Below are 14,641 nucleotides of genomic sequence, written 5' to 3' on the forward strand. Positions count from 1 at the left end.
TACTCATAAACAGTGCCACCCAAAGGTAACAAAGGAGGTCAAAATTGCTTCCACTGTGGAAAGCTGGGCCACTTCAGGAGACAGTGTCACAGATGAGGGCCACAGATAGGCAAGGGAGTAGAGAGGAAGCTCCCACTCACTTGCTTTAAGTATGGATCTGAAGAACACTTGGCCAAGGGCGGCTCACATCAGGTCCTCATGGCTGATAGGGCTGACAGGCCCCAGCTCCCAGCTGGAAACAAAGGAGGACACTTCAGATCCTCCCAGAAGAGCCGAGGGTGAGCATTAACATTACTGGTAAGTATATTCAGTTTCTCCTGGACACAAGGGCCTATTATTTGGTCCTAAAAGCCTTCTGAGGTCCCACCTCTTCTCACTATTTCTTAGTTGTTGGAATTGACGGAAAACCTCATAAGCAGTTCCTTACTTCATCTCTGCCTTGCATGTGGACTTCCGAGTTGTAAAACAACCCAGCGGTAGATGGAATTTGCTCCAGGACTTAAGAACAATAAATAACATAGTTGAGTTCTCTACATTTTGTGATTCCTAACCTTTATACTATAATAGACAAAGTGCTAGTCAGTAAGCCTTTATTTTAAGAACATCTTCCCTCTGTAACTTGATTTGTTAGAACCTCTACTTGGAATATTATTGCTTTTAATTTTTGACTCATGTACTTTTAACTTGTTAGTTAAATTTGTTTCTTCTAGGCTGCAACAGTTCCATGATGCATCTTCAAGGATATGAACATGTATGGCTAAGCACAATTGATAACAGTGCATCTAAATTCCAAAATCAATCTCCATAATAGTCTACATGTTTCCTGTTGCCAAAGGGGCCTTTAGAGTAGAGAGCGAAGATCTTTACCCTGAAACCTACAGCATCCCTTTTCAACAGGAAGTAGCTAAGACAATATGCCGTCCCCTTTTCCTTATGAATCAGGGGGAAATCTCTCTCAGGGAGGAGTGATAGGGAATGGCAAAGGATACACTGACAAAGGAGATTAATCAGAACTGGTTTTGACAAGCACTGTGGCAATAGGACAATTAAAACAAACTTTCAAGGAATATTCAACCTGAATCCTACTGATCATATGGAGATTTTAAAAAATATTTCTTAGAGTTTATTATGTTTAATTTGTTTCATTTGTTTGTGTATAAAGGATGCTCATCTAGATGATAACATAATATGATAAAAGGGGAGAAATATGGGAGCCAATACTAAATATTTGTAATAAACTGAATGCTATTTAAATTTTTTAAAAAAAGAAAGTCTGTTTCCTCATTTGCAAAATGAGGAGGTGGTCTGTAAAACTGCAGGTAGGATTTAGGGTGAATGAAAGTTCATCCTTGCTTTTATCACTACTTTTTCTAGCTCGTCACTGTGTCTTTTTTTCTTTCCTATGAAGACCATCACACTCCTCTTTTCCTCTGTCCGACTTTCCCTCTCTCCCCTTACCAAGGTCCAGGTGGAGCTGGAGATTAGCCCGAGATCCAGAGTTTCCCATCAGGCAACATGGAGTGACTTAGAAAGGAAAACCGGCCTCTGCGTCTTTAATCCAGAATTTGGTGACAGAGGGGACTCAGTGAGGATGGGTGACATTTCTCTTAGTGGAAACATACATTTAACCAATTTTCATAATGCCTAGATATGGGGGGGGTGTCATTTGAATTTAAATTCATTTTTTTAAAAAAGCTTGACAATACAAAGAATAATGTAACATCAGGCTTGGAGAAAGATAAAATCAGTAGCCTACATTATGCAGTCAACACAACCCTTGTTTGCAGGAAGTGAAATTGACTTGAAGCACTTACTGAAGAAGATCAAAGACTACAGCCATCAGTATGGATTATATTTCAGCTCAAGAAAACAGAAATCCTCATCAGTGGTCTACTAGTCTACATCACAGTTGTTATTGTTAGATGCCATCAAGTCCACTACAATTCATAGTGACCCTTTGAATAACATATCTGAATTTTACCCCAAATTGTGCCACCTTCATCATCTCTGATACACTTGAGCCCATTGATACAGTCACTGTGTGAATCCATTTTGCTGACAGTCTTTACTGTGACCTATCATGTAGATAGAAAGAGCATTTCTATGATGTCTTTTTCCAAAAACTGGTCTCTCCTAACAGCGACCCCAAAGTCTCACCATCCTTGTCCTTGGGGAATACTCTGCTTTGTTGTACTTTTTCAGACATCTGTTTCTTTTATGTCAGTACATGAGATACTCAGTACTTTTCTTCAAAACTACAACTCAAAGACATCGGTTCTTCTTTTGTTATCCTTAGTCACTGTCCAGCTTTCAGATGCAAAGCAAGTCATTGCTCTTTAGCCCTTTGGAGAGGTCCTTAGCAGATTTTCCCAGTACAACACATTTTTTAAATCCTTGACTGCTATTACGAAGGATGTTGATTGTGGAACCAAATAAGATGAAAACACTGACAACTTCAATATTTTCTCCGTCTGCCATGATATTATCTATTAGACCTCTGGTGAAGATTTTCACTTTCTTGATGTTGAGATGTAATCAATAATGAAGGCTATAGACTTTGATATGCTGCTGCAAGTGTTTGAAGTCTTTGCTTTCCACAAGCAAGGTTGTATTAATTGCAGTACAAATTGTTGATGAGTCTTCTGCAATCCTAGTGCCACATTCTTATTCATATAGTCAGCTTCTGGAATTATTTGTTCAGCAAATACAGGTTGAATAAGTATGAAGAAAGGAGAAAACACCTTTGTTGATTTTCAGCCATGCAGTGCTCCCTTGCTCAGTGTGGACAATAGCCTCTTCATCTAGGAATAGGTTTTGCATTAGCACAATTAAGTGTTCTGGGACTCCCATTTTTCTCAGTGCTAGCCATACTTTATTATGCTTCACACAATCAAATGTCTTTTCATTGTCAATTAAATACAAATAGACATCATTCTGGTATTCTCTGTTTTCAGGTAGGATCCATATGACATCCAAATAATAACGCCTTGTGCCTCTAGTGGCTTAGTGGTAAGGAGTTTTGCTGTTAATCCAAAAGCAAGTGGTTTGAATCTACAAGCTCTCCACCAGAGTAAAATGGACAGTCTCCTGCATGATTTGTTGTTGTTGTGTACTGTAGAATTGGAACCGACCCATAGCTGATCTCTGGAGGGTTTTCAGAGATGCAGTAGAGGAGTTTGCCCATCCTTCTCCCTAAGAACAGCTGGTGACCTTGAACCACGTCACATGCCTTCGGGATTGCCGTGCAGCTTTTTGCCACTAGGCCACCAAAGCTCTGAAAATCCTTTGGAGGATCATCTGTGAGTGGGTTCCACCTCTGCCATACATAACAGAATACCATGATAGATGGAGTAAAGATTGACATTTTCCTTGAATAAAATGGAGTCAAGGAATTCATTTTACTTGAATCCACAATCAACACTGCAGTGGTGGTGGTGGTGGTGGTGGTTGTGTACTGTCAAGTTGAAACTGACACATACCAGACCCTCCAGCAGGTTTTCAGAGGCAGTAAATCGCATGGGAGGAGATTGTCCATCTTTCTCCTGTGGAGCAGCTGGTGAACCAAACCTTGTGCCTTTGAGTTCGTAGTGCAGCTTCTTACTGCTTGGCCACCAGAGCTCTCTAATACTCCTAATACTATCAGTCAAAAAATCAAAGACGTGTTGGGGAAAAGTGTCAAATATCAAAGATGTCAGTTTAGAGACTAAAATGTACCTGATCCAAACCATGATATTTTCAACTGCTTCTTACGCATCAGGAAGTTGGACAGTGAACAAGGAAGATCCAAGAATGATTGATGCCTTTAAATTGTGGTGTTGGCATGGACTTCAAAGGAGCAAACCAATCTTTCTTGGAGGAAGTACAGCCAGTATACGGCAAGGATAGTGAAACTCCATCTCACATACCTTGTACATGTTGTCAGAAGAGATCAGTCTTAGGAAAAAAGATATCAAGCTATGAAAGAGAATCAAAGAAAGCAAGACCTTCAAAGAGATGTGACTGCAACAGTGTACTTGAACTTAGCAGATCATTTTTCCAGTCTGTTGTTCATAGGTTCATATGAATCATAGTCGACTAGACAGCACTGAACAACACATAGCTTTTACACTTACTTTAACACTTCTTGAGATGTTCATTTGCAGAGGTTTTTCGTACCTTTCTTCCTCAGCCTCCTGATCTGTTGCCACTTGTTATTAGAAGTGAGTCTTTTCTTGACATTCTGTTTAAATTTACAGCCAGCATTACACATAGCTGTATATTTATTCATGCACTGTATTTTTCTTTTTTTAATTTATTTTTTTTTAATGTTATTCTTTTGTATATGTGTGTGTACCATTAAATTGGATCTGACTGGTACAGGAGATTGTCCCTCCTCAAGCAGAGCATCTGGTGGATTTGAACCGCGTACCTCTGGGACTGAAGTGCAGCTTCTTGCCACTAGGCCAACAGAGGTCCCGTGTATTTCTTTTCTGTATCACTTGCTGCTAGCATATTTTACTGTATGTTTTACCCTTTTTTTTTATTAATTTGTGTATTGCAATGTATTTGTAGACTACATCCTCAGTAGAGAGGAAGCCACAACAGCAGGATTCTTTTTTAAAACTGCATCATTGCCTAGAGCAGTGATTGACACCTAGTAAACTCAGGAAGTTTTAAGTACCCATCAACATAACATTGGCTAGAAAAACTATGGTTTACATTTACACAATAGACTATTATGTAGTACTGAGAAACTCGTAAAACTTAACATTACACAACATGGAGGAGCTTGGTGGACATTATGCTGAGTGAAATATCTCAGTCACAGAAGGACAAATAATGCTTAATACCACTGTTATAAAATAGGACAGACATGAGGGGGTTGGGGAAAGAAAGGGGAAAGAGTGGATAGAGAAAGCATTGCATTAGTTCTGATGGGCGAGGGGAGAAAGAAAAACAGAACAGATGGACGGGAAAACTGTCAGAAAGAAATGTATGATTAGACATTATATGTATGACAACAGTCTGGAACAAGGGGTGCATTGTGGAGTGGGCTGGGGGAGTAGAGGAAGAAAATGCAACAATGGATTTTTTAAAAAAAGTCTTAAAAACTATACAAAAAATTTGGGGTAAATGAGTAGTCTCAAAGATTGTGGAAGTCACACAGTTATAGCTAATGACAGAGTTGCATTTAACTGTGCTATTCATAAGCATAAGCATTCAGTACTAATTTCTGTGATTTATGAAAAATATTTTCTTTTCAGCCAGCAGTATCTGTTGGAAATGTTGGCCAGCTTGCAATAGATCTGATTATTTCCACACTGAATATGTTTAAAGTTGGTTACTTCTATACTGATTGTCTTGTGCCAATGGTTGGAAACAATCCCTATGCAACCACAGAAGACAGTGCAGCAGAGCTGAGTATAAATGCTGAAGGTATGTATGGCTTCAGCCTGTTTTGTTTTATTTTATTACAGAGTTAAGTTAAAAATAGACTCATGGATATTGTTTGTATAATCTTAAGTGGCAGTTCTTCAGTGGGGTATAATCGTATCTTTAAGTAAAATTTACTAATTCCTTTTTCAGTACCTAGCAGTGACTTTACTGCCCTATTATCTGGTTTTCTTTTGTTTTTAATTTCTTATTTTCTGTTTTTAGTGGCCATAATATCTTTATCACTAATATGAGGGGATTTGGGAAATGAGCGTAATCTGTTTTGTGCTATGTCCTTCCTCATCTAAATTTCATAGTCATCCTGTCATATTGTTACTGAATTGATAAAGTGATTAGAAGGTAAAACTCTGATCATGGTTTGCTTAATTGCCACTCAGTAAGGATGGACTTCTCCATTAGCCTGTATTTCCATAACTTATCATTAATATGTCAGACTTGATCAGTTATGGAACACAGTCCCTCTTACACTAATGCTGTTTGGTTAAGAGGTTTGAGATGAGGAAAGCTGTGGATCATAAAGAAGAACTCTACCTCTATTAACCTTTCAGCCTCCTGATTGAGGAGCCCAAAGGGATGGAAAGACAAATGCAGAAGTGGTAGACTAGAATTCTTATGTTGTTGTGGGGTTCTGTCAAGTGAAAAGCAACTCATAGCTGACCCTCTAGCAGGTTTGTGCAGCCTGTAAATTGCATGTGCGGAGATTGCCCTTCTTTCTCCTGTGAAACAGCTAGAGGATTTGAACATGTACCAGCACAGTTGCTTACACGGAGCCACTAGAGCTCCCTTAGAATTTATATGTTGTTGTTGTTGTTGTTATGTGCCGTCGAGTCGCTTGTGACTCATAGCGACCCTATGTACAACAGCCCTAAACTCTGCTCTGTCCTGTGCCAATCGCACTGTCTCTGACACTCCCTTCCCGATTATTCCAGTCACTGAATCTTTCCCCAAATAATAACAGTGATTATTTACTGAATATTTACTGTGAGCTGGGCACTGTGTCCCCAGTCCCCTCGTAAAAATAAATATATTATATATATTTGGGGAGCTCTGGTGGCCTAGTGGCAAGAAACTGTGCTGCAATCCCGAAGGTACTTCTTGGTTCAAGGCCACCAACTGCTCTGCAGGAGAAGGATGGGCAGTCTCCTCCCATGTAATTAACTGCCTCTGAAAACCCGCTGGAGGGTCAGCTATGGATGGGTTCTGACTCTACTGTACACAGCAACAACATTTGTATTTATATGTATTAATTTAATCCTAAAAACTACTGTTTTGGGTAATTTTATAAATGAGGGAACCATAGCATATACATGTTAAGCAGCTTGTTTAAGATCACATGTTTAATAGTTGATTTAGTTTAACAAGTATTTCTGCATGTTGTCTGTGTTCAGATAAATACAGTTTACCCCAGAATGTCTTATGATAGAGCCAAACCAGAATCCAATCCTGAACTTACAGTATATTTGATTGTTATGTCTGTGAACTCTTTTACTCTAGTCTCCAAGTCCTTCAATAAAGCTTGACCTCCTGAAACAAAACTGGTTACACTACCCTGTAGAATGTCTCAACTACTGCATTTATTTGATTACTTCTTTATGGACTCAATTTGACCTATTCCTCTGTTGCTGTATCTTCTGTAACTAGAAGTTAGATTCACAGGGTAAAGTATTTTTACCAGAATACCTAAAAGGTGATACTGCTTTCATAATAAATACCATCAGAAGGGGGAAACAAATTACAAACAGGATCTTGATGACCAAAGATGACTGCATGATAGACTAATGTAGACAGTACAGGGGGTATCCAATTTTCAAGTGTTATGGCAAACTGTACTCAACAACTATTTCTTAATTTTGTAGTTTTTTTAAAACATCTTGTCCTTTGTGATATGTACTACATATTATAGTGTAATTTGCTGATGCTATTATCAGATGTTAAGTGTTAAAATTTAAAGATGTTGGCGAGCTCTGGTAGCCTAGTGGCAAGAAGCTGCACTGCAGTCCCAGAGGTGTACAGTTCAAATCCACCAGATGCTCATCTAGAGAAGGAGGGACAGTCTCCTCCTGTACCAGTCAGATCTGATTTGACAGTACACACACGCACAAATAATAATAAAAAATAAATAAATAAATAAAAAATTTTTTAAAAAATTTAAAGATGTTGATAGTAAAAGGCAATAATGAGGGGAAAATGAGGTATTCAGATTATGTCAGAACTTAGAGTCATCAGAATGTAATTTCATCATAAGTCTGGAATTGGTTCTCTTACTAGTATGGACAGTGATATATCTTATATTTTAAATCTTAACCTTCCTCTCCCCTACAGGCACACATTTCCTCACGTAGATTTGTTGAATTAGACTATCTGTACATTAGTGACAGACTAGGGACTGGGTGGCCTATGCTTTTGTCCCTTTTCCATAAGCAACCTGCTCCAGCCTTGCTTCTTTTACCCTGGACCTATCTTGAGCTCACTAGACTTGCATAGCCCCAAATCCTAGCACACCAGCTCAAGGAAGTAGTCCTCAAAACACTTATAACAAGGCACAATTTTCTCGTGTGATCTTTTTTTATAGTAAATAGAATCTTACTCCTTAGCAAAGGAAAATAATTCTGCATCCTCAGAAATTCTTGTTCTATCACTTGGTTCGTTCAGAGTATATTTTGGAGTTAAAATTGGGCCTTAGTATTGCTAGTACTCTACTAACTCCTTAAAGAATCTAATAAAAGTTATAAGTCCTGTTCCCAGAAAAACTGAATGCATATTGGCTCATAAAATCCTGAAAACCACAAATGTACCTTTTCTAAGGATCTTTTCCTATAGCAGATATTCTCCAGTGCTTTTATTCTTCTTTCTTCCCATTGAGTGTTATCTTACAAAGATATCTGAACAAAGGTATCTGAAATATTTTGTTTCAGCAGAACAAAATTGTTACTTTTTCCAAGATGAACATATTTCATAGACTAGAATAGTAGTACAAATTAAGATACTTACAAAATATTTTCATAAAATGATAGCATTTTAATTTTAATCTTTTATATACATTTTAATTTTTTAAGATGTTTAGAGGCAAAAATTCTTCTATTTTAATTTTTAATACATTAATAATTTAATCTTGTATAGCTCCTTCATCTTTAAAATTATACTTATTTCTTTTCTTCTTGTCTTGATAGTATACTCATTGCCTTCAAGGAAGCTAGTGGTGCTTCAGTTGAGATCCATTTTTATCAAGGTTAGTATATTTGCCTTTAAGTTTGTTAATGTAAAATATGCTGAGAAGATCCGTAAGGCTCTATCATTGACACTTATGCACAGCTACTGAGTTAATTCTGACTCAGAGCTTCTCTCCAATCATGTTTCCAAGGCTGTAAATCTTTATGGAGGAAACTGCCTGTTTTTCTGCCTTGACACAGTAGGATTCAAACTGCTAGCCTTTTATTCAGCAGCCTACCACTATACCTTGATGGTTCCTTAGCATTAACAATTAGAATTCAGAAATCATTTCTCCTGTTTTTACCGGATGTAAGTTACTGTATGTGTAAGAAACATCTGATTCTAATTATGGTGCAATAAAATTAGATATCAACAAAAAGATCAGGGAAAACTACAAGAACTTGGAAACGAAATAACACTATGCTTGGATGCTGCTAGATAAAGAAAGGGAAAAAATTACTTTCAGCATTTCTTGAAAAAAATAAAAGTACAACACTAGTTTTGGGGGCATAGCAGAAGCAGTAGTCAGAGGTAAATTTATAGCAATAAATGCAAACATCAAAACAAAAATAATCTGTTCAGTCTCTGCCGCCGCTGTAACCACACTCCCTCGCTCTCCTGCCTGCTGCTGCCATCCTCTCACAGGTCACCATGGAAGAAGAGATCACCGACCTGGTCATTGACAACGCAACGGCTCCAGCGCGTACAAGGCTGGCTTCGCAGGCGATGATGCCCCCCGCGTGGTCTTCCCATCCATTGTGGGGTGCCCTGGCACTAGGACGTGATGGTGGGCATGGGCCAGAAGGACTCATACATGGGTGATGAGGCACAGAGCAAGTGGGGCATCCTGACTCTCAAGTTCCCAATCGAGCACGGCATCATCACCAACTGGGATGGCATGGAGCAAATCTGGCAACACACTCTCTACAGCGAGCTTCATGTGGCCCCCGAGGAGCACCCAGTTCTACTGTCCTGAACCCATCAAGACAATGACCCAAATCATGTTCATGCCCGCCATGTACGTGGCCATCCAAGCCATGCTGTTGCTGTTATGTGTGGGGCTGCACCACGGGCATCATCATGGACTCTGGCGATGACATCACCCACATGGTGCCAGTCTACGAGGACTACATGGTGTCCCACCCATCCTGCGTCTGGACCTCGCCAGCCGTGACCTGAACAAATACCTCATGAAGATCCTCGCCAAGTGACGCTACAGCTTAACCACCATGGCAGAGCGCAAAATTGTGCGTGACATCAAGGAGAAGCTGTGCTATGTGGCGCTGGACTTCCAGCAGAAGATGGCCACCACCGCCTCCTTGTCCTCGCTAGAGAAGAGCTACAAGCTGCCCAACAGGCAGATCATCACCATTGGCAACAAGCACTTCCAGCTGTCCTACCAGAGTATGGAGTCGTGTGGCATCCACGAGACCACCTTCAACTCCATCATCAAGTATGATGTGGCCATCAGGAAGGACCTCTACACCAACACGGTGTTGTCCGGGGGGGCACCATCATGTACCCAGGCATCGACTACAGGATGCAGAAGGAGATCACAGCACTGGTGCCCAACATAATGAAGATCAAGATTATTGTTGCCCCTGAATGCAAGTACTCCTTGTGGATCAGGTCCATCCTGGCCTAGCTGTCCACCTTCCAGCAGATGTGGATCAGCAAACAGGAGTACGATGAGTCAGGCTCCTCCATCATCCACCACAAATGCTTCTAAACGGATTGCAGCAGATGCCTGCCTGCATGAGTGTGGCCATCCTGCACGCCTCATGCTAGCCTCTGAAACTGGAAGCCTTTGAAAAGAAGTCTGTATCTCGAAACCAGCACCAGAGCTAGACCTTGTTGTTCATATGACCTTGTTATCTACGTTATCTATTCCCTCAGTCTGTGTTTAATACCCTGTACATATCTTTGATTTCAACCCTTAGCTCGTGTGATGGCCACTTATGGCTGCAGTGCAGAGAAGGCCATTGGCTATGCAAGGACCCACCTCCCCAACCTTGTTGTCTGCAGAGTATTCATGCAGAGCTGACAGCTCCAGGACCTCCAGAGATTGCAGGCTGGGAGGGTGGTCTTGACCACTGGCCTTGCCTGATGGGGTTGGGAAAATTTGAGCCTTAGGACCAGATTTCCTTTCTTAGCCGTTTCCTGCCATATCACAGTGGGTGTTATTGGTCTTGAGTTGGAAGATGGTTTGCATTGAAACCTGTAAATTGTATTCATCCTTTTAATTTATGTAAAGTTTTTGCACACAATTCTCAACTCTAGAGATGACAAATGTTGGTTTTTCTACTGTCATGTGTGAGCATTAGGCCCCAGCAACACTGCCTTGTGTAAAAATAAAGTGCTGCAGCGAACAGCAAAAATAAATAAATAAATAAATAAATAAAAATCTAGGATATATTCAGTACAATGGAGTATTATTCATCAGTTAAAAATTTAGAAAAATGCAAAACAACTATGAGATATCATCTTACCCCAGTAAGAATAGTAAAATTTAACAGAACAGCAAACAACAAGTGCTGGTGAGGTTGTGGAGAAACTGGAACCCTTATTCACTGTTCTTGGGAGTGTAAAATGGTGCAACAACTTTGGAAGACTGTATGGCGCTTTCTCAAAAGGTTACAAATAGAAATACCATTTGACCCAGCAATTCCACTTCTGGGAATTTACCCTAAAGAAAGAAACCATAGCTGCCACCCAAGCAAATATATGCACACCCATGTTTATTGCGGCTTTGTTCGCAATAGCAAACAGCTGGAAACAAACCAAATGCCCATTAACAAATGAATGGAGAAGCTCTGATATATTCACATAATAGAATACTATGCAGCACTGAAAACAAGGAACTCATGAAATACTATGCTAAGTGGATGACCCTAGAAAACATACTGAGTGAAATATCTCAGTCACAAAAGGACAAATACTGCATAGGGCCACTATTGTAAAACAGGACTAACATTGGGGTTGAGGGAAGACAGAGAAGAAGGGGAGGAATGATGTATACTGCATTGCAACAGATGAGGGAGAGAACTGTTTTGGATATATGATTAGGTATTATTGTCATGACAGGAGTCCAGAATGAAGGCTGCACAGTGCAGTGAACTTGGGAGGGATTGCATAGCAATGAAAGAGTTTTTCTTTTACTCTAGGAGAAAAGTGAATTGGGAGGAGGGGGGTGGGCAGGGAGAAAAGTACAACAATGAATGACTGAAAACACTAAGTCTGTAAACTTTCATTAAAATTAATTTAAAAAGAAAACAATTGGGAAAATGTCAGAAATACTGTACAACATTGATGAATATAGAGGAAATTATGCTAAGTGACATAAGTCAGTCACAGAAGGAAAAGTGTGGTTTAAGACTGCTATTATTAAAAGCTAAGAAAAAGTTAAAGTATGGAATCAATATTGAAGGATTAAAAGTGATAGGAAGGAAGGGAGAAGGTAGTAAAAATAAATGGTCGTCTTGTTATATATTGTGGGATTGAAACCAGCTCATAGCTGACCCTCCAATGGGCTTTAAGAAACAGTAAATTGCATAGAAGATTGCTTGTTTTTTCTCCTGTAGAAAGCAGCATGCGAATTCAAACCATGTGTTTTTTGATTGACAGCACAACTCCTTACCACAAAGCTCACTGGGCTTGGAGGGAATTGAATGAAGGGAAAAGCAATATGAAGGGTTAATTAGACATTGTGTTGAGTTATTGTCTTTATGTGCTGTTGAGTCTATTACAATCCTGTGAACCTTGCCCTATCTTGTGCCATTCTTACCATCTCCAATATATTTGAGCCCATTACAGTGACCATGTCAGTCTGTCTTGTTGAGAGTCTTCCTCTCTTACAATGACCTTTCCAAGCATGATGTTCTTTTCCAAGGACTACTGCCTCCTAACAACATGTCCAGAGTGTGTGAGACAAAAATTCCACCATCCTTGCATCCAAAGAGCACCCTGGTTACACTTATTTTTTTCTTCTGGCAGTCCATGAATTATTTAGTATTCTTCTCCAGCACAACAACTCAAAGGCATAGATGCTCCTCCCCCCCCCCCGCCATTGTTGTTGTTTTTTTTTATTAAAATTTGAATGTCAAAGGCATAGATGCGTCTATCATCCTTGGTCATTGTCCAACTTTCAGATGCATAGCAAGCAAGTAATTGAAAAAGCCATGGCTGGGATCAGATGCACCTTATTCTTTGCATTGGCAACATTGTCCTTTAGCACTTTGGAGGGGCCCCTGAGAACAGATTTTCCCGGTGTCATACATTTTTTAATTTCTTGACTGCTGGTACCAAGAAATTGTGGATCCAGTCTTTTCTCCATCTAAAATAATGTTTGTTGGCCTAGTGGTAATGATTTTTGTTTTCTTGGTTTTGAGTTGTGATCTATATTATAATCCATGTGGGCTTTGATTTTCTGTAGTAAGCATTTCAAGTCTCCTTACTTTCAGCAATTAGGATTATGTCATTTGCATAATGCTGGTTGTTGACAAGTCTTCCTCTGATTCTGATATCTCATTCTTTTTCATAAAGTCCTGCTTGTTGATGATTTGTGCAGCATACAGATCGAATAGGAATGGAAAAAGAATACAGCTGCACTTTCTTGATTTTAAACCATGCACTGCTCCCCTGCTCTGTTCAGACATCTGACTTTTTTTTTGGTCTAGGTATAATTTCCCTTTAGCCCAATTGAGTGTCCTGGGATTCCCAGTCTTTTCAGTGTTAGCCATAATTTGTTATGACCCACACAGTCCAATGTCTTTGCATAGTCAGTAAATCACAAATAGACATCCTTTTCATATTCTTTACTTTCAACAAAGATCCATCTGACATCAGTAGTGACAACCTTGGTGCCTTGGCCTCTTCTATATCCAATTTGAATTTCTGGCAGATCTCTGTTACTATACTGTTGTAGACTTTTTAAAATAATCTTCAGCAAACTTTTCTGTGTATATTATACTAATTATATTCTTCAACAATTTCCACATTCTATTGGATCCCCTTTTTGGGGAATGGATCTCTTCCAGTCAGTTGATAGCTTTCTTCCAGATTTCTTGGCATATCCTGAGAAGCACATCCAAGGCTTCATACTGTTTGTTGGAGCTATCATTTGTTATTCCGTCAGTTCTTGGGGCATCATTTTTGCCAGTACCTTCAGCTTGAACTTCTTTATCACCTTTGGTTGTTGATCATACTACTTCTTGAAATGGTTTCATACCAGTCAATTCATTTTGGTACAGTGTCTTTCTTTATATGTTCTGTCTTCTCTTTTTTTACCTCAAACCATCCATCTTCTTTTGATGCTTCCTGGATCATTCATGATTGTGCATCCTTGAGTATTGCAAGTTGAGGCTTGAAATTATATCTCAAAAAATTGATTTAGAAATGCCAGGAGAGTTCTTCCCATTTTATTTTCTGACTCCAGCATTTGCACATTTTGTTTTAACACTTTGTCTTCTCAACCTGCACTGGAAATCTTCCATCCAACTCTTATTTCTCCAACTCTTCCTTTGTTTCGGGCCTCAGTGTTCTAGTGCAATGTTCAGAGTCTCTTCTGATCTCCATTTTGGTCTTATCTTTGTAAAGTCTTTGCAGTGACCTTTTGCTTTCTTCTTAGATGACATTCTTTTTTTTCTTTTTTTTTAACTTGGAAATTAATTTCATTTGTTTTTGATTGTCAAACTATATTTCTTTGACTACAATTCTAGGCTGATAGGAGACCACACTTGGAACTCCAGAATTTACTTGGGTTTCACATTTTTTTCCTTTTTTAAAAAAATTATTATTAAATTTTATTAGTTTTAATGAACATTTACCGGGATTTTGGGTTCTCATTCATTCATTGTTGCACTGTTTTCTCTACCCTCCTCCCCAGTTCGTTCTTCCCCCCGCCCAAATGTCTGTTTTAATTGTTCAATTGCCATAGTGCTTGTCAAAGCCAGTTCTGATTAATCTCCTTTGTCAGTGTATCCTTTGCCATTCCCTATCA

The 14,641-nt window shown here is 39.3% G+C and overlaps 1 protein-coding gene and 1 pseudogene across 1 annotated transcript in view; both read left to right on the forward strand.

Moving 5' to 3' along the window:
- Positions 1-5,248: 5,248 nt before the first annotated feature.
- Positions 5,249-14,641, forward strand: part of LOC102863172 (proteasome assembly chaperone 2-like) — a 38,383-nt gene continuing 28,990 nt past the window's right edge. The window contains exons 1-2 of the mRNA XM_006897020.1: positions 5,249-5,415; positions 8,604-8,662. Of these exons, the coding sequence (XP_006897082.1) occupies positions 5,307-5,415; positions 8,604-8,662 (168 nt within the window). The 5' untranslated portion in view covers positions 5,249-5,306. The remainder of the gene's footprint in view (positions 5,416-8,603; positions 8,663-14,641) is intronic.
- On the forward strand, positions 9,295-10,372 carry LOC102862760 (annotated as a pseudogene).

This window comes from Elephantulus edwardii, unplaced genomic scaffold (genome assembly GCF_000299155.1).
Source record: "Elephantulus edwardii isolate Elephantulus edwardi_28Jun2011 unplaced genomic scaffold, EleEdw1.0 scaffold00196, whole genome shotgun sequence".
Classification (NCBI taxonomy): domain Eukaryota; kingdom Metazoa; phylum Chordata; class Mammalia; order Macroscelidea; family Macroscelididae; genus Elephantulus; species Elephantulus edwardii.